The sequence below is a fragment of the Neofelis nebulosa genome, chromosome X, assembly GCF_028018385.1.
Source record: "Neofelis nebulosa isolate mNeoNeb1 chromosome X, mNeoNeb1.pri, whole genome shotgun sequence".
Classification (NCBI taxonomy): domain Eukaryota; kingdom Metazoa; phylum Chordata; class Mammalia; order Carnivora; family Felidae; genus Neofelis; species Neofelis nebulosa.
The window spans coordinates 27,688,216-27,714,288 of record NC_080800.1 but is presented as its reverse complement, the minus strand read 5'-3'; the positions used below and the strand labels follow the sequence as shown (position 1 = coordinate 27,714,288).

The 26,073-nt window shown below is 37.9% G+C and overlaps 1 protein-coding gene across 18 annotated transcripts in view; it reads left to right on the top strand.

Moving 5' to 3' along the window:
• The window catches only part of DMD (dystrophin), a 2,138,536-nt gene that overhangs the window by 1,355,501 nt on the left and 756,962 nt on the right, over positions 1–26,073 (top strand). For all 18 annotated transcript variants that reach the window (XM_058713880.1, XM_058713888.1, XM_058713887.1 and 15 more), the window contains 2 exons: positions 1,197–1,344; positions 3,525–3,674. In XM_058713880.1, the coding sequence (XP_058569863.1) occupies positions 1,197–1,344; positions 3,525–3,674 (298 nt within the window). The remainder of the gene's footprint in view (positions 1–1,196; positions 1,345–3,524; positions 3,675–26,073) is intronic.

Sequence of the window (26,073 nt, the reverse complement as noted above, 5' to 3'; positions counted from 1 at the left end):
GCCCAGTAGCCTTGCTGGAAGTTAGTAAGCCCTCAATAAATATTTGTTAAATTGAAACAAAAACAATAGCTAAACATCCCCCAAATGGAAACATTCCAACTATCCACCAACAGAGATATGCATTTAGATAGTTCAATACTCTGCAGCCAGGAGAATAAACAAATTAAGCTCTATGCCACGTGGTTGATTATTGTAAACATTCTGTTGAGTGAAAGAGACAAGACACAAAAGAGGATATAGCATATCATTCCATATACTCAGTGTTCAATATAGACAACATAATCGAAGTTGTTGACAGGATACTGGTTATACTAGGAAAAAATGCCTGCAAGGGACAAGAGGGGCCCCTGGGCTTCTGATGACATTCTATTTTTCTGGTTATTTGTATACTTTTAAAAAATATTTTGAGCTCTTCAGTCATATGTGTACTTCTATATATATGTATATATAGAAGTGTATATAGACATATACATATATATATATATATATATTTATATTTTACTTCAATTAAAAGCTTACATACAGGAGATATATCTCTCAAAAGTTATTTGAGGTGCAGACCATTTTGTTCAACGGTGTTACTATTCAACATGTAAGGATAAACTTATGGCCAATAAATGAATAACATATTTTAACTCAGTTTTCTTCTTTCCTCCAAAAAAGATGGTGAATCATAATTTGGAAAACATTTTAACATGCAATAACTTAGTGTTGTTTTTTTAATTCCCTTGTTTTTATTTTTAACCCTACAATTTACCAGAAAAGTATTTTATTTAAGCACGTTAAAACATGCAACTTTATATTATGTAGTTGTTCTACATAATATACAGTACAGAGAACAGCCCCTCAGAACTAAGAATTACTCAACCCTAAATGTCAGTAGTGCTGACGTTGAGAAACACTAATTTCATGACATAATGTTGTTGGAATTTTAAAATTAGAATTTTTTCTTCACCAGTTTTTATCTCTTATATTTTAGAGATTTTTGAGAGATTAAAATTGCTTTGTTCAAAGTAAATGAATTTTGTTTAAAAATGTGTATTGCTAACATCTTTTAATTTGTTTCTTTCCTTGAAAGTGTTACCATGGTTTTTGTTTGTTTGTTTGTTTGTTTGTTTCTGAGTTTCCTTTAAAAAAAAAAAAAGAAAAGTTTGAGAAATAAGTTGTTTATACCAGTTTTATTCTTATTTCTCCAGGCTAGAGGAACAAAAGAATATCTTGTCAGAATTTCAAAGGGATGTAAATGAATTTGTTTTATGGTTGGAAGAAGCAGACAACGTTGCTAATATTCCACTTGAACCTGGGAATGAGCAGCAGCTAAAACAAAAACTTGAACAAGTCAAGGTAATTTTGTTTTCTAAAAACCTCCAAGGACTACTTGTATAAAGAGTATATGAGTCTATTTTTAATATATTTAATCATTGATTTCTTGCCCATTACATTATTGATAGGTCATCCATAAATTTTCTCAAAGCTTTATTTTGTTTTAACCCAGTGTTTCCCAATGAGCATATTTTTTTGTAAAAAAAAAAAAATGTGTGTGCGTGTGTGTGTGTGTGTGTGTGTGTGTGTAAAATATGGCAGTATTTTGCAAACTAACTTGAAATTAACTTTGCACATATTGGAGAATTCTGCAACTGCAAATTATTTCAAAAACCGGAGAGACTCTAGAAATGAATCCTATTTCTTAGGAAAGATCATAATTGCCAAATCAATCTCACTATCTCAGCCTCTAATTAGAGGTGTTCGATTCGCCTGAAACAATGTTTGTTTTGTCTGGGACTGGTTGGGAGCGCGTGGTGTTGGTTCACATTCTATACTGGTTGAATAGGCATCCAGCTTATTCAAGTGGCTTTTCATGCCTTCCTACTGTGATGTCTGCTTAGTACTGATTACCCCAGCTGGCTGACTGACATGCGCTGATTGTGCAGTTCGATTAACTTCTATGGTTTTAGTCTCAGGAAAGAAACTTATTTGGATCTGTTTTGCTGTAATTCTTGAAGGGAAGGTGAAAGGGAAAGGGAAATTAACATTTAATCATGCTCTATTATGTGCTAAGTATTAGATGTACTTACATCTGCTATTTTATTTAATCTTCATATAAAACTTTCAAAACGGTTGCTGTTATTCTCATTTTACAAGGTCATACAATCAAAGGGAAATAAAATTGCTCTTTTATCAATGATTCAGTTGGTTTGTACATGCAAATTAGACTCCAATGTCAACCACTTATTTCTGTGAAACAAGAAATTTGTACCTGAAGAGAGGATAAAGTATAAAAATAAAATTAATGTTAAATTCGGTGAACAGATACTGAGTCCCTACTATCTATCAGATATCAGAAAAAAAAAAAAAAAAGAAAACAAGTTTTGGATCTGTAGTTCATCTGAAGGTGAGGCTGTCATAGGAAAATGAACTCAGTCTTGTTCTTGAAAATCAATCTTTCCTGCATGTATTGAGTGTTATATACAGCAATATAATTGATAACTCATTTAAGAGACATGTTTAGTGGGATTTACTTATTAATAAACAGGCATTGATTTTCTTTTCTCCTTAGACAGTCTAGATCAGCAGTGTCCAATAGAACTTTCCGTAATGATGGTAGTGCTCTATATTATCCACTGCAGTAACCACAAGCTGCATGTGCCTTTGTACTTGAAAGGTAGTATGACTGAGGCACTAAGTTTTTAATATTATTGAAATTTAATTAATTTAAAATCAAATAGCCTCATGTAGGTAATGATACTATTTTGGACACTGCAGCTCTAGGTGGCACAAATAAATAAAGAAAACCATGGCAGTTTTGTAAGTCTTGGGAAAGGGCATTTGTAAAGTGATGCTGAATGAATAAAAGAAATTCAGGAATGTGGAGGAGTTACAAATAAGGGTTCTTGAATGAAATTGCCCAAGTTTGAACCACAGCTCTGTCGCTCGCTCGCTGCTTTTGTGTCCTTGGAGCTGGTATTTAACCTCTTTGTTGGGATTTAAGGTCTCTGTCTCAGTCTTCTTCCGTATAACATGAAGATAATAGGGTCTACCTCATAGAATTGTATTATATCAGTTAACTTTCATAATATGTGAAGAGGTCAACACAGTGTCTTGTACCGAGTATGTTCTCAGTATTAGTTATCTCTCGATAGGATAATGCATTTTCTTAATCAGTAGTAAATTATAGCATGGAGGCTTAGTACCTGAGAGGATGATGAATTTACCCAGATTGTTCTATTTCTGATTGCGATGTGTTATTTTGGAGCTCATCCTGCCGTGTAACACCTTGTTTTTCTTGAAAAGAATCTTTGAGGGGTGAGATATGCTGGTCCTTTCTAGGATAGGCCTCTCTACTTGGGAGTGAGTGCTTTGGTCCATCAGTTCTGTACTCTTTAGAAAGTGGTTTGTATTTGAGGTACCCGTTGGCCTTCAGTCAGGTTGCTTCATTTTGAGAGACTAATCAGTAGAGACAAAGACAAGATAGTTGGAATTGTGCTGTAATTCATTTTAAATGTTGTCGCATTTGTCTGTTTCAGTTACTGGCGGAAGAGTTGCCCCTGCGCCAGGGGATTCTAAAACAATTAAATGAAACCGGAGGAACAGTGCTTGTAAGTGCTCCCATAAGCCCAGAAGAGCAAGATAAACTTGAAAATAAGCTCAAGCAGACAAATCTTCAGTGGATAAAGGTTAGACATTAACCATCTCTTCTGTCACATGTGTTAAATGTTCCAAGTGTTTATATTTGTTTTGGTTCATGGGTGTTTTATTGCTGGGGGCGGGGGGCGGTGAGTGGTGGGGGCCCGGTAGGTGGATTGTTGTTTTTCCAACCTGACCGTCTGGTTTGGCCATATGATTCATTATAGTTGGAAAGAATGGTGATGGTGGATGACAATATATTCACGAGCAAATGCCAAAATATTACTTTGCGTTGTTACTTTGCGTGAGCCACTCTAAGGAACGAGACTGGAAAAGGGATGAAGTAGTTCAGCGTTCGGGTGCATATTGATGGTCTTTAAGCAAGTTGGAGGTGGCCCACTTCAACAAAGATTATGAATCACAATTACTTATCCTTACTTCTGGCGCAGACTCAGTCAGTGAGTAGTGCACACTAACCTTCTCCCAAAGGTGTTCCATGTATTTGTTTCTTTGTTCATTCAGTTCCTTAGGTTTGCTTAGTCACCTAACTTGGGAGTCTTTGGCTTTCTACCTTGGATACTTTATAACTTTAATATTTTTAAATACTTATCCTATTAATGCATACATATTCTTTAAAATCAGTGGCGCGTATGAATGGATCACGCAAAGCAACATCGATCTATCAAAGGCAATTCTTTTCCCATCGTACTGCTGTGAACATCTGTATGGATCTGCTTCTGCATTCTCTTTTCTTTTCCTTGTGACTGTGTCTGTCCCTCCACCGATACCATCCTGGCTCAATAACAATCTTCAGCTTTACTGGGACGTAATTCGCATGCCATACAGTACATCCGTTTTAAAAAGTATACTTCAATGATTTTGGTGTATTTATTTTTTGTAATTGTGGGAAAACACATATAACATAAATTTGTCATTTTCATGATTTTTACGTGTGCCATTCAGTGTCATTTATTACATTCACACTGTGCAGCCATTACAGTCATCTATTTCCAAAGCTTTGTCATTGCCCCAAACAAAAATTCTGTAAACATTAAGCAGTAACCCCACATCCAGCTACCCACCCACACAAAATGATCTCTAATCTACTTTCTGTCTCTATGAATTTGCCTGTACTGGATAGATTTTAAAAGTAAACTGATTCTTTATCTGTCCCTTTGTGTGTAAATTATTCCACTTAGCATGTTTTCAAGGTTCATTCATGTCGTAGCAGGTATCATAATTTTATTCCTTTTTATTTTTTTTTAGTTTCTTTTAACACTTCTTTATTTTTGAGAGACAGACAGAGAGAGAGAGAGAGAGAGAGAGAGAGAGAGCATGAGCGGGGGAGGGGCAGAAAGAGGGGGACAAAGAAGCCAAAGCAGGCTCCAGGCTCTGAGCTGCCAGCGCAGAGTCCGATGCGGGGCTCACACCCATGAACCATGAGATCATGACCTCAGGTGAAGTCGGAAGCTTAACTAACTGAGCCACCCAGGCACCCCTCCTTTTTATTTTTTTAATGTTTATTTATTTATTTTGAGAGAGAGAATACGAGCAGGGGAGGGGCAGAAAGAGAGGGAGGGAGGGAGAGAGAGAGGGAGGGAGGGGAAGAGAGAGAGAGAGCGAGAGAGCGAGAGAGAGAGAGAGAGAGAGAGAGAGAATATGAATGAATCCCAAGTAGGCTCTGCACTGCTAGCAAAGAGCCCAATGCAGAGCTTGAACTCCCCAACCGTGAGATCATGACCCGGGCCGAAATCAAGTGTTGGACGTTTAACCGACTGGTGCCCCTATTCCTTTTTATAACTGAATGCACTTCATGGTCTGCATACATGCAATTGTTTTGTTTAAGATTTGAGGGTCTGTCTGATCATCTAACACCTCCATTTTTGTTCTTTTTAGTCCACATTATCTTTGCTATTTTTGGCTCACTGATATACCAAGTACATTTAGAATCAGTTTATCGATTTTTACTGATGCTTGACAGGATAGTGATGGAATTATGTTGAATTTGTAGATCAGTTAACATTTTTACAATATGAAGTCATCTGATCTGTGAAAATGATATATCCCTTCATTTATTTAGGTCTTCTTGAATGCTTTTTTCCAATCATATCTTTCCATGTTCAGTGCAGAAGACCTGCACGTTTTATTAGATTTTGTCCCCAATATTTGACATTTTGATCCTATTATACATGGAATTTCATTTTGAATCTTATTTTCTCTTTGGTGTTGGTTTATAAAAATATAATAGATTTTTGTATATTATGCACATATTCATTGCCCTTGCTAAATTCACTTATTAATATTAATAGTTTTCAGCATCTTTTGCATTTTTTATGTGCACAGTTGTGCCATCAAATAGAGGTAGTTTCCCTATTTTCAATCCTTAGGATTTTATTTTTTTATTTTTTGCACAGACTAGGCCCTCCAATACAATGTTTACTGGAAGTGGCAATTATGGGAAACGTTGGCTCATTCCCGGTGTCAGGTGGAAAGCTCTCAATAACTTAGCATTAAATAATGTACTTGTTGTAGGACATTTTATAGGTTCTTTTAATCAAATTAAAGAATATCTCCTTATTCCCAATTCATGTTTTTATTATGAACAGGTATTGAATATATTCAGATGATTTTTCTGTATCTATTGAGCGTATGATTTTTCCTTTGTGTGAGTGCGGCAAACTACAGCCATTGGTTCTGGAATGTGAAACTACTCTGGAATCCCTCAAAGAAATCATATTGGTCATGAGGTCTTGTGCTACTTACAGATGGTTGGAGTCATTTTCTAATATGTCGTTTGGGATTTTTGTATTGTTCATGACAGAAAATGGTCTGTATTTTGTTTTTTTATAATATCCTTCTCAAGTGTGGATAGCAACGTTAGGCTTGTCATAAAAATCACTGGAGAAGTGGTCTCTCTTTTTTTTCTGAAAGAAATTGTTGAAGATTGGTATTATTTCCAAGGTGTTTCAGAGAATTCAACTGTAAAGCCATCCGATGATGAAGCTTTTGTGTGTGTGTGTGTATGGGAAAGTTTCTGATGATTGGTTCAATTTCTTTAATAGATACAGGGATGGATAGATTTTTTCTTTGTGTGTGTGTGTGTGTGTGTAATCTTTTATAAGTTGTGTATTTCAAGGATTTTGTCTATTTCCATGTCCTTTTCTCTTTTTGAGGTTGTGGACTTTATTCATGCAGCCAGTGGTCTTTTATATATTTATATAAACCTATTTATTATATATTTGTATGATATTTATTATATAAGTATATTTATATTCATATTTATGAAGAAGAATGAGCAAATCGACTGTTTTTACTCTGTGTGCTAAGGAAGAGAACTGACGGTCTTGCTAAAAGATATTCAAGTTCTGTACTGCAGTGGGCTTTATGGTGAGGTACGCACAACACCTACCGAGATTCAGCCCAGGTACCAAGTTTAATTTCTTTAGATAAGAATCACATACTTCTTATTTATCTTGATTCATATTTATTTTTGCTTCTAAGTAAATGTTAAGGACAGGCCATTCATTGTGTGGTAGTTTCGAGCTAGGGGCGAATTTCCATCTACAGACTTTAGTACCGCAAGTTTAACCCACCTCTTAGCCCCACCCATCATGGTATCTTTCATCCGGTTGCCCAATTCTGCCAAGGTCAGATCCCCCCGTACCTAGGGCTACTTCTCCTTTATATGTCTTCATGTATGCCCTACTCATATATGCTTTAGACCTTCCGAAAATGTTTTAAAACCTCACATCCATTTTTGACAACAGTTCTAGTGCTTTACTGAGCATATTTAATACCTGTTAACTTTGTTCTATCCAAAATGTAAAGCAAACTGTAATCCTTTATACCAGGGGCCAAGAAGATACTGGTGGACTATAATTGTCACATAATATAAAATGCCTTATTTCAAAGTTGACACAAATTGCTTTTTAAGCATTAGGTATGGAAAAGTTATACTGAGAAAAGTTTATGTAGATGATGGGAAAAGAAAAACAAAACAAAACTAGAGACTTCACTAGGCAGGGAGGGGGGTGTCCAACATGGTAGCATAGGAAGGTCCTGAACTCACCTCCTCCCACGGACAGAGTGAAGATACAGCTACATAGGAAATAGTTCCCCCTGAAAAACAGCTGAAAACTAGCTGAGCAGTTCCTCCATGACCAAGGATAAAAGTGCCACATCAAAACAGATAGGACAGGCAGAGACACTCTCTCTCCAGAAACCTCACCGCTGGCATGGCAACCCATAATCGGCATGGATTTCACGAAACAGCAACTTCTACCTGAGCAGCAAGGAGTTCATGTTCCACAGCAGCCACCCCAACTCATGGGACCTGCGCTGCAGAGATGAGCCCCCAAAACATCTAGCTTTGCAAACCATTGGGTCTTACCTCCAGAAGATTCCCAAAGTGCTGTAGGGAACTGAGATACTGCTCTTAAAGGGCTTACACACAGACTCCCTTGCCCCAGGCTCAGGACAGTGGTAGCAGTTTGGAAAATGCCTAGATTGTTTATGAAGGAGACCCATCTGCTAATCGTCAAGAGTGAGGTGGGGGGGCAGGAATCTGCTGGGAACCTCTCCCAGATGGAAATGCTGGTCAGTGCCACTTTTGCGCTCTCCCGTGCTAGCACAGGCAGGCTTGCATAGTTCTTGAAATCTCTGGCTTCCCTGCCAAAGCCATGGGCAACACGTGTTTCCTGCACTCTCCCACTGCCTTGCCAAAGCCAACAGATGTGCCCACCCAATTCCTGAGCTCTCCAGCTGCCTTGCTGAAGTCAGGAGGTGCACACAGGCCACATGGGGCACTCTCCTTGACTGCCTAACTTTGGTGGCCAGAAAGGCTTGCATTCCTGAGTCCCATGGGACTGTAACGATGAGGGAAATAGTTTTGGGCAGGCCTTCACACCCAGGGCACAGTATAGACAGCAGACTGAAATATACCGGAGTTTTTCTGTCAAAAAAAGCCTATTTTCCTGGAGGTTCAGCCTGGGGGGCAGATTTCAAGTTCGCCACAGACATAGAAACTATGGATGTGCTCTCAGGGAAGGTAGGTCAGGGGACACTATCTGTGTCCTTTCTCTTGACCTCACTCTACTTCACTAGTACCTCTCAGAAATGACCTCGTATACTCAACTGTTGCTACTTTTTGTAACGGTCACCCGGGGGACACTTCTGGATCTCCTGGTCTGGGTGATGCCAGGGTTCATGATTGTGGCCCCACAGGACTGTATATATTTGCATTTTTAAAAGCTGCAGCCTGAGCATCTGGATCCAAATCAGCCTAAAACTCAGAGCTGACTGAGATCCCCTCCCTTGGGAACAGTCCTAGGTCTTGGTACATCCTCAATGACTGAAACCTATCAAGAATAAATGAGCCTGCTTAGACGATTGCAGAGATTCAAGAAACAAACAAGAGCTAGGGCAAAGTTGAACGACAAGTTTCATCTCCTACACAAGGCTATTCCTTCAAGGCTGAGAGAGGTAGCTGTTTCTCCTAATACATAGAAACAAACGTAAAGAGTCATGTAACATGAGGGAATAGAGGAATATTTTCCAAAGGAAAGAGCAGGATAAAACTTCAGAAAGAAAAACAAAAACTTAATGAAACGGAGTTAAGTAATTTACCTGTTAAAGAGATTGAAGGAACCGTGATAAATTTGTTCACAAAACTTGGGAGAAGAATGGATGAACATTGTGAGAACTTCAACAAAGAGATAAAAGATATCAGGAAGTACAAAACAGAGGTTTCAGGGTTGAAGGATACAAAAACAGAACTGAAAACACACTAGAGACATTCAGTAGCAAACAAGACAAAACAGAAGAAAGAATTCGTGGGCTAGAGTACAGTGCCCTAGAACTCACCCACATATAACAGCATATAGAAAAAATAATTTTAAAAAGTCAGTATAACTTAAGGCACCTTGGGACAATATCAAGTGGAAAGGCATTCACATTATAGAGGTTTAGCAGAAGAGAGAAAGGGGCAGAAAACTTATTTTAAGAAATAATGGCAGAAAACTTCTCTAACCTGGTGAAGGAAATAAACATTCAGATCCAGGAATCCTAGAGAGTTACAAATAAAACGAACTAAAAGATTTTCACAATAAGACACATTGTAGTGAAAATGTCAAAAGTAAAGATAAAGACAGAATCTTAAAAGTAACGAGAAAAAAATGCATTATATACAAGGGAACTCCCATAAGAATCCCAGCAGATTTTTTTTAAATTATTTTGATGGTTTTTTTTAATTTATTTTTGAGACAGAGAGAGACAGAGCATGAGCAGGGGAGGGGCAGAGAGAGAGGGAGACATAGAATCTGAAGCAGGCTCCAGGCTCCGAGCTGTCAGCACAGATCCCGACGCAGGGCTCGAACTCACGGACTGTGAGACCATGACCTGAGCTGAAGTCAGACGCTTAACCGACTGAGCCACCCAGGCACCCCAGAATCTCAGCAGATTTTTAAGCAGAAAGTTTGCAGGCCAGAAGAGAGAGGCATGATATATTCAAAATTCTGAGAGGAAAAAACTTCCAACCAAGAATACTCTATCTGGCAAGGTTATCATGCAGAATTGGAGGAGAAATCAAGAGTTTTCCAGATAAGCAGAAGCTGAAGGCATTCATCACCATTAAACTGACCTTAAAAGAAAAGTTCCAGGGAGTTCTATAAGCTGAAAAGAAAGGGCACTAATTAGTAACAAGAAAACATGAAAGTATAAATCTCACTAGTACTGGTAAATATGTAGAAAAGATAGTAGGTTAACCACTTACAAAGTTAGTGTGATGGTGGTGCGCCTGGGTGGCTCAGTTGGTTAAGCGTCTGACTTTGGCTCAGGTCATGAACTCACAGTTTATGAGTTCAAGCCCTGCATCAGGCTCTATGCTGACAGCGTAGAGCCTGCTTGGGATTCTCTCCCTCTGTCCCTCTCCCACTCATTCTCACTTCCCCTCTCTCTCAAAAATAAAATAAACATTTAAAAAAAGCCAGCCTGAAGGTTAAAAGACAAAAGCAGTAAAAAAATAAAACTATGATAATTATTTAAAGGATATACTTTTTAACGTTTATTTATTATTGAGAGAGAGAGACAGAGTATGAGTAGGGGAGGGGCAGAAGGAGAGGAAGACACAGAATCCAAAGCAGGCTCCAGGCTCTGAGCTGTCAGCACAGAGCCTGACGTGGGGCTCCAACTCACAAACTGCAAAATCATGACCTGAGCTGAAATTGGACACTTAACCTACTGAGCCACCCAGATGCCCCTAAAGAATATATAAAATAAAAAGAATGTAAATTGTGACAACAAAAATATAAAAAGGGAGTGGGTTTGGAAAAGAAGAATTTTAGAATGCATTCAAATTTGAGTTGCTATCAACTTAAAATGGACTGTTAGATTTATAGGATGCTGTGAGAGCTTCGTGTAACCCTAAAGCAAAAACCTGTAGTAGGTATGCAAAAGATAATGGGAAAAGAATCTAAACATTACACTAAAGAAAGTCATCAAACCACCAGGGAATAGAGTAAGAAAGGAACAGAGAACTACAAAACAATTGGAAAACAATTAACAGAATGACAATAATAAGTACATACTTACCAATAATTACTTTAAGTGTAAATGTATTAAATGTTTCAATCAAACTACATGGAGTAACTGAATAGATAAAAAAAAAGACCCATATATATGCTGTCTAAAAGAGATACACCTCAGATATAAGAATACACTGAGGCTGAAAGTGAAGGGATGGAAATCAGTATTTTATGCTAATGGAAATCAAAAGAAAGCTGACGTACCTGCATAATCAGGCCAAAAAAAAAAAAAAAAGACTTTAAAACAAAAACTGTAAAAAAAGACAAATAAGGGCATTAAGTAGTGGTGAGGGGAGTCAGTCCAACAAGAGGATATAATATGTGCAAATATTTATGCACCCAACATACTTAGCACCCGAGTATACAGAGCAGACCTTAACAGACCTAAAGGAGGTAAGAAATAGAAAGCCATACAAAATACAGTAATAGCAGGGGACTGTGATACCCTACTTATATCAGTGAATAGATAATTCAGACAGAAAATCAGCAAGGAAACATTGGCCTTAACACATCAGACTGATGGACTTAATAGAGAAATACAAAATATTCCATCCAAAAGCAGAATACATATATTCTCAAAAGCACATTGGACATTCTCCAGAGGAGAGCATATGTTAAGTGCTTAAGTTAGTCAAGTCTCAATAAATTTAAGAAGACTGAAATCATATCAAGCATATTTTCCAACCACAATGGTATAAAACTAGAAAGCAATTACAAGAGGGAAAAAATGGAAAATTCACAAATATGTGGTGATTAGACAATACTCCACAACCAATGAATCAATGAAGAAATCAAAGGAGAAATGAAAAAAAAAATACTTGAGACAAATGACAATGGGAATATAACAATACAAAATCTATGAGATATAGCAAAAGCAGTTCTAAGAGGGATGTTCATAGTGATAGAAGTTTGCCTCATCCAAACTGATTTTATGAGGCCATCATGAGTCTGATAACAAAACCAGACAAGAATACCACAGATATAAAGGAAGAAACGAAAGAAGGAAAAGAAATTGTAGGCCAGTATTCCTCATGAACATACATGCAAAAATCCCCAACAAAATAGTAGCAAACCTGATTAAACAATACATTAAAAGGACCATACACCATGCTCAAGTGGGATTTGTTCCGGGGATGCAAGAATGGTTCTGCATCCACAAATCAATCAATGTGACATGCCACATTAGCAAAATGAAGGATACAAATTACATAGTCATCACAATAGATGGAGAAAAAACACTTGGCAAAATTCAATATCCATTTATGATCAAAAATTCCCAATAAAGTGGGTATAGATGGAACATACCTCGACATAATAAAAGCCATATATCAAGCCCAAAGTTAGCATCATACTCAATGGTAAAAAGCTGAGAGCTTTTTCTCTAAGATTGGGAACAAGGCAAGGATCCCCACTCATGCTACTTTTATGCAACATAGTATTGGAAGTCTGAGCCACAGCAGTTAGGCAGGAAAAAGAAGTAAAAGTCATCCAAAGTGGAAAGGAAGAAGTAAAAATGTCCCTATTTTTGGACACCATGATTTTATACAGAATTTATGTTTATTTCCTCTGTAGACTTTATATAGAAAACTCTCAAGACTACTGTAAAACTGTTAGAACTAAGGAACAAATTTAATAAACTTACAGAGTACAAAATCAATACATAAAAATCTGTTGCATTTATATATACTAACAATGAACTATCAGAGAAATTTTAAAAACAGTCTCATTTATAATTTCATCCAAAGAATGAGATACCTAGGAATAAATTTAACCAAGGCAGTGAAAGATCTCTACTCTGAAAACTATAAAATATTGATGAAAGAAACTGAAGAAGACACAAATAAATGGAAAGCTATTCCATGTTCAAGGATTGGAAAAATTAATTTTGTTAAAAAATACTACCCAGGGGCGCCTGGGTGGCGCAGTCGGTTAAGCGTCCGACTTCAGCCAGGTCACGATCTCGCGGTCCGTGAGTTCGAGCCCCGCGTCGGGCTCTGGGCTGATGGCTCGGAGCCTGGAGCCTGTTTCCGATTCTGTGTCTCCCTCTCTCTCTGCCCCTCCCCCGTTCATGCTCTGTCTCTCTGTCCCAAAAAAAAATAAATAAATAAATAAAAGTTGAAAAAAAAAAAAAATACTACCCAAAGCAAAGTACAGATTCATTAAAATCCCTATCAAAATCCCAATGCCATTTTTCACCAAAATATCACAGGCCAAAAAACTTGTATGAAACCACAAAAGAACTCCAGTAGCCAACACAATCTTGAGAAAGAAAAATAAAACCAGAGACATCATGCTCTCTGATTTCAAACTATATATTACAAAGCTATATTAATCAAAATACTGTGGTATTGGCATAAAAATAGACAGATGAATGGAACAGAATAGAGATCCCAGAAATAAAGCCTCGTATACATTGTCAGTTTACAACAAAGGAGGCAAGAACATGCAAGGGGGAAAGGGCAGTCTCTGCACTAAGTGGTGTTAGGAAAACTGGAGATCCACACGCAAAGAATGAGCCTGGACCACTACCTTACAAGGTACACAAAAATGTACTCAAAATGGATTGAAAACTTGAACATGGGGCTTGAAATCATACAACTTCTAGAAGAAAACAGAAGTGTGAAGTTACTTAACAATGGTCTTGGTGATGATTTTTTAGATGTAACCACAAAAACATAGGCAACAAAAGTAAAAATGAACAAATGGGACTACATCAAACTTAAAAGCACAGCAAAGCAAAGCAAAGGCAACCAGCAACAAAGGGAAAAGGAATGGGAGAAAATATTTGCAATTCATGTATTCAATAAGAGATCAATAGCCAAAATAAATAAAGATCTCCTACAACTCCATAGCAAGAAAACTAACAATCCAATTAAAAAATGACAAAGGACTTGAATATTTTTCTAAAGAAGACTTACAGATGGCCAAGAGGCACATGAAAAATGCTCAACGTCACTAATCATCAGGTAAATTAAAAGCAAAACCACAATGAGATACCACCTGACACATGTTAGAATGGATATTACCAACAGGACAAGAAATAGCAAGTGTTGGCGAGGATGTGGAGAAAAGGGAACCCTCATGCACTGTTAAGAATGTGAATTGGGGCATCCACTATGGAAAATACTATGGAAGTTCCTTAGAAATGTTTTCTTAAAAAAGTGCTCTCTGATCCAGCAATTCTACTTCTGGGTATTTATCTGAGAAAAATGAAAACACTAAATCAAAAATATATATTCACCCTTATGTTTATTGCAGCATTATTTACTGTAGTCAAGATATAGAAACAGCCTGGGGCACCAGGATCGCTCTGTTGGTTAAGTGGCCAACTCTTGATTTCAGCTCAGGTCATGCTCTCTCATTTCCTGAGATCAAGCCACATTGAGCTCTGTGCTGACAGTGGGAGCCTGCTTGGGATTCTCCCTCCCTCCCTACCTCCCTCCCTCCCTCTCTCTCTCTGTCTCTCTGTCTCTCTCTCTCTCTCTCTCCCCCTCCCTTCCTCCTCCTCCTCCTCCTCCTCCTCCTCCTCCTCTCTCACTCTCAAAAATAAATAAATATTCTTTTAAAAACATATGGAAACAACCCAACTGGACATCAATGGATGAATGGTTAAAGATGTGGCGCACATATGTATACAATGAAATGCTACTGACCCACTAAAAAAGAATGAAATGTTGCCATTTGTGACAACATGGGTGGACCTTGAAGGAATTGTGCTAAGTGAAACAAGACCGAGAAAGACAAATACTGTATGATTTCACTTGTATGTGGCATCTGAAAAATAAAACTGACAAAACAAAGCCCATGGGAAGAGAACAAGGAAGAGTGATGCCCCAAAAGTTTCCATATCTCAGTGCATCTTGGTCTCACAAAAGGAACACAAACATTGGAATTGTAGAAAATGTAAAGAGAATGATTTAAAACTATGAAACGCACGATGGCAGCTTTATGGAACGTGGGTCAAGGTTTTATCTGTTCTGCAGCAGAATAAAAAGTCAAAAAAAGTTTTTTATGCTACAAAATTGAAACTAACATTGTGAATACTGGTTTGTATAGAATTGTATTAATATACCATAATATCTGGGTCCCATTCCAAAATTATAATTTTAATGCTATGCTTTTGTCACCAGATGTCATAAAATTTGGAATCTTATTCGTTAGTCACAGTAAAAATTATTTAATTGTGTCTTCTCAGTCCCTATGCTACCCTATCCTTCTTGGTTTAAATTAGGAATAGAAAACAATGAGTGCCATATTTAGGTCAGTACACAAGTCAGTAGTTTTTTTTAAAAAGTAAAGAAAGAAGTCAGAGTTATCAAAAGACCTGATCATCATTAAACCTCAAATTCTCAGTCTAAAGAGAAGAAATGATGATGACCCCTTTCCCCTTTATTCTCTAGCCCCCTCCTCCACCCAAGCGCTGTAATGGGTGGTGTAATTGTAAGTAGTAAGTCAGGGTTGCTGGGATACAAATATGCCAATTTCTTAATATATGAATTCTCCAAAGATGTCAGGTCACAATCCCTAGTGGCAGATGCCTTTCTCCCCATTAACTGTAATGTGCTGTCCTGCATATTAGCCAATTTAGCAATTACTTTGGGACCTTTGTGTTTTATTAGTGAATAGAGAAAAAAGCGACTGGAGGTAATACAGCTATTGCTTTAAGGGAGTGTTGGACCCGGTAATGGGTTCATTGCAAAACTGTGTTAACTTGTCTTGACCTGGATAGCTTCTCTTTATAGCAGAGATGGGAAATGTTTCTCTAAAGCTGAATACAAGCCTTGGTTTAAATGTATGGTTACCTCCACCTAAGGATCATGAAATGAAATCCTTGTTCTTATCTATTACATATCTTGACATTTACAGTCTTTAATAATAATACCTTTAAGGTCCGCAAAATGGGAATGTTACTAAAGCTAGCTTCTGTGTATTTTTCTGAGTGTCTCACTCTGTAATCTTCATACACATGTCTGACTCTGTATAGTTTTTAATATTTAGCACTCTTCATATTTCTATGTTCTCTGAACCTGTGTGTGTGTGTGTGTGTGTGTGTGTGTGTGTGTGTGTGTGTAAGGAATTCTCCCTTCCTACTGCTTGCCATCACTATCACTCTCTTCCTCTTTCTGTTACATGTGTCTTTGACTATGAGTTGACATCTTTCTATGTTTCTCATTGATCTCCTTTTCTGCATGTATATATGTCATTTTTGCTCTGCCCAGGTTAGTGTATGTGACATGTTATTTCCTGCTTTCTCTCTTTCTCTGATTCTTCACCTTCTAATCCCTTTCATCTTCTTTGTCACGTTGTGTCTGCTTTCTTTATTCTTCGTTACTAGTTTTACTCGTTACGTGTAGGTCTTTTTTCAACTACCTGTTATTTAGAACTAAAACATGTATGGATCAGTATTATTTTTGAATTGTATTGTATTCTTCCTATACTTAAAGGTGAAATACACTTGATCTTAGCCAAAAGGCCAAGAAACGATTACTTAAAGGTGAAATAAAGTGGAATATTTCTTTTGTAGACTCATAGGGATTGTTCAGAGGGAAGGGTCTTAATTAAACTAAATTACTCTCACATCTTCTCGACTAGAACACTGAATCCTCGAAAGGTTGTGTGACTTATTTGACAACACATTGTTCTCTATTTAAATATAAAAGTTTTAAATATAAAAGCTATTTTTTTAGCTTTTTAATGAAACTCAAGTGATTTTTCTGTAGTTAAAATGCTATAAACAAGAAAAAAAATGTGGTTTCCCATTTTTTCCCTTTGCTCCTGTAAAGGAAGAAACTGAGATTTCATTTTGTTTAAGCAAACTGTATGAGAGTTTTCGCTTTGTTTCTTGCCCATTCTGGAAAACTAGATACTACGTTTTCAAATTATTTTTCACCACCTTCTTTACCATGGAACATTTGTGATTAGGTAATACAAGAAAACATATTCACGCTGTTTCAGAATTAGTTACATGTCTTAGGTATTTGATGTTAAGTAACTTTACAGATAGTGAAGTTAATTACAATAAATCTATATTCATTTTGTTGAATACATTTAAAAGTTTGCATCCTGTTTTGCCACTTATTTGTAAGTAGTAAATTACTACTTTAATTTGTTAACACCTAGATATTATAAAACAGTGCATACAAAAACTAAAACATTTTACAAGCACAAAGGAGAACTTTTGCTGGAAAATGAATTTCAGTTAAGGACATTATTAAGATGCACTTAAAAAAAGTCTGATCCACTTTACCTAGAAAAATTAGATTTAAAAATATATCTAGCAAAGCTCTAATAGAGGAATAATGTTGTGATACTGATAATAGTATAGGAGTTATTTTTATACTAAATCACAAAAATAAATAGTTTGAATGTAAAAATGGAACGAAAGTGGCAGGCCATCTTCTGCAATATACAAATGACTTTATTGAAATTTCCCGAGATATAGCTCATTTTATATTAACTTCTAATCATGTTATTTTTAAGTATTCATCTGAGGAGTAAACAGCTTAAATCTGTTCTTTTCATTTGTGTCAAGTACATAGATGCTTCATCTTTTTCCAGATATGTTTACTATGTAATGCTAGTCATTATTAGTCGTTACTATGAATATAGATAGTAAAACAGAATAAGTTAAATCAAGCTAAAGCTTGGCTTTTTAAAGAAAAATGTTTAATGTTTATTTTTGAGAGAGAGATAGATAGAGCGTGAGTAGGGGGTGTGCGGAGAGAGAGAGGGAGACACAGAATGCGAAGCAGACTCCACGCTCCGTGCTGTCAGCACAGAGCCCGATGTGGGGCTTGAGCCCACCAACTGTGAGATCATGACCTGAGCTAAAGTCAGACACTTAACCGATTGAGCCACCCAGGCGCCCCTAAAGCTTGGCTTTTTCACTCCTTGCTCAAAAATGAACATTTGTTCCAATTGATTACTTTCCCATCAAAGACTGGTTAATAGATTGTTCTGATTGTTACCAATCATTCCTGCCTTTAATGTGAACTACATTTTTTAACCAAAGAAAAGAATCTTTACAAGGAATAGAAGAAAAACATGTTTGCCTATTCATTATTATATTATGACCCATAGCCTGGTATTTCTTAGAAATCCATCATCTTGGAAATTTCCATTATGTAGTTAATAATTACATCATAACATTTACTTATGAAATCATTCAACAAACATCTAATGAGTGACCACTATGTGCCACATGTCTTTCTAAGCATATCATAATCACTTCTCACCCTTACTTTATTTAAAGAGCATTCAGATTGCATAGAGTTTGGCCTTACAGCTATTTATATCTCTTGTAATTAATAGTTGCTAGTTTGATGCTGAGAGTTAAGTAGGGAGAATAGTAGTTAAAAGTTTCTAACATAAGCATCTGTGACTTTGCCTCCTATGATTTCACGTTGAGATGGGGATTCTTACCAGGTTGTACGTCGTGAGTACATCTCAGTTTGCTCTGACAAGTCCTGGTTTTGCCTGTTATCACATCATAATTTTTAGTAGCTCCCTCTTTCACTTACATGAGTATTCTACTTTATTAAAAGGATGTGTATATGTGTACGTATATTTGTGTATATGCATATGTGTGGGTATATACATGGTTTTTAACTTTCCAAATTACTGAAATTTCAGAGAATGCCAGGAATGTCAATCAGATATCTCACAAACAAGTAAAAAGTACACAGGAGTTGCGAGGAGGCACTTTATCTCATTGATTAGTAGTGAGGTTTACGGACTATGGATTCTATCCATTGCTAGCTATGCCATCTTTTATTTGCCCTGTCCATACTCCAGTAATAATATCCTAAAATTCAGGTTATGGTAGAACATACTGTATAGGTTGTGGTGAAAATTTAATGAGAAAGCGCCCAAGAAATGTGTAACTGTGTCTGGCACATACATTGTAATTGGTCAAAAATAATAGTTTTAACGTAAAACTCGGGATGGTGTTAAACCACAAAAACACGAAGACCCGGCCCAAAGCTCCTATGGAGCCACCTTTTTTATTGTAGCAGTTCTTTTTTTCTGTTTTTTTTTTTATTATTATGTATTTCTTTTTTAATGTTTACTTATTTATTTATTTAGAGAGAGAGAGAGAGTACGGGCTTGCACGCAAGTTGGGGAGGAGTAGTGAGAGAGAGGGAGAGAGAGAATCCCAAGCCGACTCCGCACTGTGAGTGTGAAGCCTGAGGTGGGGCTCAATCCCAGGAACTGGGAGACCATGACTTGAGCAGAGATCACGAGTCAGATGCCCAACTGACTGAGCCACTCAGGTGCCCCATATTAGAGTAAGAGCTCTTAACATGAGATCTACCCTCTTAACAAATTTTCAAGAGCACGATACAGTGTTGGTAACTACAGGCATCCTACCACATAGGAGATGCCCAGAAGTTTGTTACCTTGCATGGCTGAGACTCTGTCCCCATTGCACAGCTCCCATTTTTCTCTCCTCATTGCCTTAATAACCACGATTCTATTCTCTGTTTCTATGAGTCTGATTATTTTCGATACCCTCACTAAGCACAATCATGTAGTAGTTGCCCTTCTGTGTATATATACCTGTTTTCAGTTAGCATTACGTCCTCCAGGTAGATCCATCTTCTCACATATGACAGGATTTTCTTCTCTTTTAAGGCTGAATAATATTCGCCATCTTAATCAAGCAGTTATAAATATGACTTTTGTGGAGAATACTGCGACGATTTCCACCATGATCGATTCAAGAGCTGAAAGACAGAAGAGTTAGAGTCACCAGGGTCACCAAATACGTCATGGAAGGCAGAGAGGGTCTTCAATCAGCACTCTCCCATTTCACTGACCTCATGATTCATATTAGCTATAACCAGCCAAACTTTCAGATAAAATTATTGGAAACTGGTGGATTTTTCTCTTAACGTGGGCTATGCAGTCCAAGTGGTCAACCATTGGTTTCACACACTAACATTTTCCCGTTGGAAGTATGAGGATAATTTAAGATGACCTATTTAACCCTGAACATCTTTGGGATCAGTCAGCTTTGCCGACTTTAGCCCAGAAACCCAGACAGAGCCTCACCGAACCTCCACTCTGCTTCCCTACGCCCTTCTCCTACTTCCGTTCTTGATGTTGATTTCCCCCATTTTGGTGGAGTGATGAGAAACCATTTGTAGAAACTGTCATTGGAGCCATGTAATGTTCTATTAGGAGGCCTCACTGTAATACTAGATAATTTGTTCATTTCGATGCAATGCTATTTTTAAAAATACGAACAAACAAAAATCCAGCATGCAACAGCTCATTTCCATATTAAAACCGTATTTTCGGCTATATACATCCTGATAGTGTGCAGCGAGTATGAAAATTTGTCATTTCAATATGCTGTGGACCAGACTTTATTAAAAAGGTAAACTAATTTCGGATTAAAAACAGATGTGACTATTCTGGCAAACTTTCTTTCCTGTTCACAATGAATGTAAAATGAAGAGAAGTACAATGAGGACAGAAAGAGAAAAATTTCGTCACTCTGACCTTCAGTGTAACTTTTTTGAAGGAAGTCCTTTATGAGCACAAAGACGTTTGCCCTATAGCAATGAATTTTAGAAAGGAGAAGAAATGACATAACAAAAAAGAGATTCTTTGCTAATATGAAAGCTTGTTCCTTTTGTTTCTGTAGTGCCTTTGCTTTGGAATGACTGGATTACATAGTGTCGATCCTGAGACTTTTAGAGGCATTGCTTTTCTTTCTAAAAATAGAGTAATCTTGAAGTGGCGTTAAATGGAGGCTTTTATATACCAACCCCTTAAGCTGATGTTGAATAACAAATGAAGATTAAATCAGTATTTAAGAGCACATATTGTAAATTCTAAGCCAGTTTCCTTTATTACTTACCGTGCAAAGCCAATAAGTCATGCAAAAAAATAAAATAGAGTGCTATTTGTATAAAAGATCAGAATCATACCAGAAGTGAACTTTCCTGTCAAGTCTTTACACTTATACCACAAGATGTATGAGTGTATATATACCTAAAAGAGTTTAATATTAAATCCTCGCTACTATATACATGTCAGCTGATCCCCTAGTGCTTCAAACTCTAGAAAAAGGGACACTGAAGGTTGGGCTGGTTGATATATTCCATTTTTGTCATAGACCACCTGCCAGGGCTTATAACCAATCTGTAATGTGTTTCATACCTTTTATTGTGTGGAAAATGGATTGATAGATTAGGTCTGGGGCCAGCGAACCATGGAACCCTAGGTTTGCAGGGAAGAGTTTATCACCCTTTGATGTTATTTCTGTCTCGTGTCAGCTGAGAAGGATGAGCTAGATTAACAGAGGGTAAGCTAGATGCCAAAATCAGCATTCCCCTCGTTTATTCCCCTTATAGTTCAAGACAAGGCCACCGTATGGGTTATGAAGGACTGATAAGGACCTGACGGACAAACTTTGTTTTGCTGCCTTTTAGTTTACTTACTGATGTTAGAACAAATTAGAAGACATCGAAGAGACCATTTCATTGTTTGTCGCTGGAGAAAATCAATCTGTTTTGCTCTAGAAGTGAAAGTATCTGAACCGAAAGGTACAGTTATAATTTGTGAACATTTTCAGTTATCACTGGGAAAAGTATGAGTCCATCGTTGGCATGGTTGGCCAAGTGTGGAGGAAAAGAGATGGACCAGGAAATGGGCCAGAAACCAAAGTCATCAGAAGGATATTTTGAGAAAACCCCATTTGTCCTGATAGTTGCAATCTTTGGGCAACCTGTGACTGATGGTTATACCTTGAACACAGTCTAAAAATAAATGTCTTATGAAGGTGACACATTCTGCCTGTTCATGATGTGGGTGACATCAACACTTTTGAATAGGACAGTCATTCTTGGGCTTATTTAGATGTTTACAAAAGAATAAAAGTCTGCAACTGAATCAAAATTTAAGTGACTGTCTTGATGATAGCTTTTGTTGCTGCTATTAAGGTTGTTACAAATCCTAGACCCATACTGTTGTCTCTTTGAAGCTACTTTATTGTTTTGTTCGTATCAGCCACCTGTATCTTTCTGCTACAATCACTGATGATGCTGGTGAAGGGAGAGAGAAGAATTACTTTTGAGGTTGTATGAGGTTCTCATTCACTGGCAACAAATAAAAGACAACCCAGGGAACAGAAAAATTAATAGAAAAGATAGTTTGTAGTTGAGATTTTATCGTGTTTCACAGCAGATGAAAACAATTATCAAGCACTGAAATAATTAAGGAAGAAGTTGACATTAACACGCAACGTTGTTTATTCTGAAGCTGGAATGCAATATGATAAAATAATCACTTCTGCCTTGAAGAATCAGTTCTCTTAAGATGCCCCTTGCAACTTCGTACTTACTCCTAATGTGGTTATTTCTGAATGGAGCCCCAAATATTGTAATTGTTTGTGCAGTGACTCTGCAGGCTCCATCTGCCCACTGTCCACACCTCATGTCAGCTCTGGAATGATCACTAACCTTTGCAGTTAATAACGGTCCCAAGCAGGCTTACCCCTCACTAGCTCCTAACTATGGCCCACTTATTTAAATTTTTGTTTGTTTGTTTGTTTACTCTCTTCCCCCATTTTTGCAATGGTGATGCATTATCAGGCTTGTTCGCTCATCTCCCTGGATTCCCTGAAGAACTAAGGACACAATATGTACTATAGTACTTTGTTATGAATAATTGGGCTTTCTGTTATTAGGTAGGCATCATAAAATTCTAACACTGGTGCTCAGGAAGAAAGGGTCTACATGCCATCAAGCAGAAATGCATTTCTCCAACTTTAACGTACACGTGAATTACTTAAGGATTTTGTCAAAATGAGGTTTCTGATTCAGTGGGTCTTGTAGAGGATCTGGGATGCTGCTTTCCCAGAAGGCTTCCAGATGACGCCAGGGCTCTAGGACTTGATCCATACTTTAAGTAATAAGAATATAAAGAATGGCTGGCTAGAATCTGTGTGTGAGTTGACTGCAGGTCCCATATTTTGAAATATTGAAGCGATGTATTCTGAGATATTCTAAGTGTATTTAGATGTATTTAGCAATGTGTTCTGAGGCTTCTTCTAAGAACTTTTGTTTCCTGATACGTGTGAAGCACATCCATTCATCCCCAGTTGATATGTATTCATCTTTAATTTTTTTTTTAATGTTTATTTTTGAGAGAGACTGAGACAGAGTGCAAGTGGGTTGGGGCAGAGTGAGGGAGACACAGAATCAGGGAGACACAGGCTGCAGGCTCTGAGCTGTCAGCACAGAGCCCAACGTGGGGCTCAAACCACAAACCATGAGAACATGACCTGAGCCGAAGTCGGATGCTCACCCGACTGAGCCACCCAGGGGCACCTATATTCATCTTTAACAGAAAACATGAACACATCCAACTTATTCATACCTTTGAAACATAGACCCTTTGGTGACTCATAACCCACATATTCTCTTCTGTACCCTGTGATCTCACATCCATTCCAGTTCCTTCCCCTCTTACATTGTATATTTCAAGAAGCTGACCTCTGACCACCTCGTTACCCAGGCTTTCTGGCCACCAGCTTCTAGATATTTTAGCCATTGAAGCATTTAGGCATTGGTGGGACACAAGAGAGCAAAAGATGTTTCTTCCCTTCCTTCACTGCTGTGGGCAATGGCTGATAACAGAGTATGTAGCCAATAAATACTAGCTGCTATTAAGTCTTCTGATTGTGATCTAAAATCCCCTCATTAGCGGTTACCTTCGTCAGTTTGCTATGAATTTTGTACAGGTGCCTTTGCAAAGCATTGAGCCTACCTTCAGTGACGTCATCATACTCAGCATTTTTTTTTTATTTAGAACTCTAGTATTATTCAAGAATACCAAGGCTTGCTACCATTTCTAGCCTTCCCTCAAGTACCAGCTATTGAGTGCTAGAAAAGTGTTATGTAACAAACCCCTAAGGTCCATTGACTTAAAATCATAACAGCTATAATTGCATATAGTCTCTGGGTCAGCTGGGCTGTTCTACTGATATATCTAAAGCCCAGAGGGTCTTGCTAGGGCCCACTGATGTTTTTGCAGTCAGCTGGTGGGTTGGTTGGGTGGGGCCTGGCTTATCTAGGGTGAGCTCAGCAGGGATGAGCCATGTCATCCATACGACTTCTCATCCTCAAGCAAGCTAGCCTGGACTTATTCTCATGCAGAAAATAGGATTCTAAGAGAAAAAGCAGAAGTGAACAGGTCCTCTTAAGGCTGAGGCTCAGAACTGAGTCAGTGTCATTTCTAACGCATTCTGTTGGCCAAGCAAGTCACAAGGCCCAGCCCAGATTCAAGGATTAGGGAAATGGGCTGCACCCCTTGATGACATCGACTTTCATAACCAGGATAGCTATGTGCATATAGAGAGAGATGTGCACACAGGTAGGTCACCACTGAAATCAATCTACCATAGTGTAATCTGTCAGGTTTCTTTCTCATCTCAAAAGGAAAATAGTCAGGACACATTCCTATGTATTTAGGCTTCTATTCCACGAATCCTGGCTCTCCTGTAATATTAGCTCGGGATCAGCACTCTGAAAAGCCAGTAGTCCGAGAGTCACAAGGATCCTCAAAGATACTTGAGGGCAAATCCTAGGAGGGTAGGAACATTGTTTTATTAATATACTCAGTATTTATTGTCTCCAATATGGTTAAGTATTATGCTAGGGAAGAAGGAGAGAATAGTGAGCAAGATAGACACTTATGTTTCTATATGTTGCATTTGATGGGAGCAGATAAACACTGAAACTAATTATGTGATTATATATGCATCTGTTCTCATTTTCTTTTTATGTTTGTTAGGTTGTAGGCTGAGCTACTATACTAAAGAGACCCCCAAATTTCAATGGCTCAAGCAATGCATGCATTTGTACCTTTTTCACATAAAGCCTACCCTGGGTATGTAGTCTCTGCCCTAAAAAGTTACTCTAGGAACCCAGGCTACCAAGATAGCTATGCTATCTCCCAGGTAGTGCTGCATTTAAAAACCGCCACAGTAATCACCCAAATATCTGTGTACTCTTGCCCACCAGTAGTACACACTCATTGTCTCCCTCAGCAGAGGCCACAAGAGATCACTTACCACATCCAGCTCAAAGGTCATTTGTCCCTGAGTTACACGCTGTCTTCATCAGACCCAGATGTGGCTCCTCACGGTGCAATGACCTGGAAAGTGAAAGTCATGCTATCTGCTTCTATCATAACCAAATCATGAAAGTAGACCAAAAACAGGCCCAAAGACCGCAGTGAATACTGACCCACCTGTGTAAGACCAAGGTTGTGGCTCCAGTGCATTCCCACCTCACTCCCCTCACCCCACTCCAGACTGAGATTTCAAATGAAAGCTAAGAATAATAATAGAGCTTCTCTGAAGGCAGAGGTGAGGAACAATAAAGTCGGTGTCTGCATAACCCCACCGTCTTAGAAATCCCCACTCTTCCAGAAATAATTGCTTAGTTCAAATTGTGGTGACATAAAAAGGGAGGATGTGAGAACATAGAACAGGCGGCCTGACACGGTCCAGAAAAAGGAATTGTATTTTTTCAGATAACAGAGAAATACATAATAGATGCTATTTGGGTTGGGGGAAAAAACTCACTTGAGTTTCCTAGTTGTGGATATTCCTACCAAACATCTCAGGGTCAAGGGCCGCCTTTCCCTGGATACACAAAAAGTTGATATGTTTTTTTCCCCTTATTCTCCTTCTGACCAGGGTACTGACCTTTGCCATTGGCTTACTCTTCCCCGGGACCCAGAGTCATTATATTAATCCTGGAGGAGACAGGCCACTACCTCCACTAACAACTGACATAATTATTTTTCTACAATTCGGTGCTAATTAAAATGTGGAAAGAGTGGCAATGAT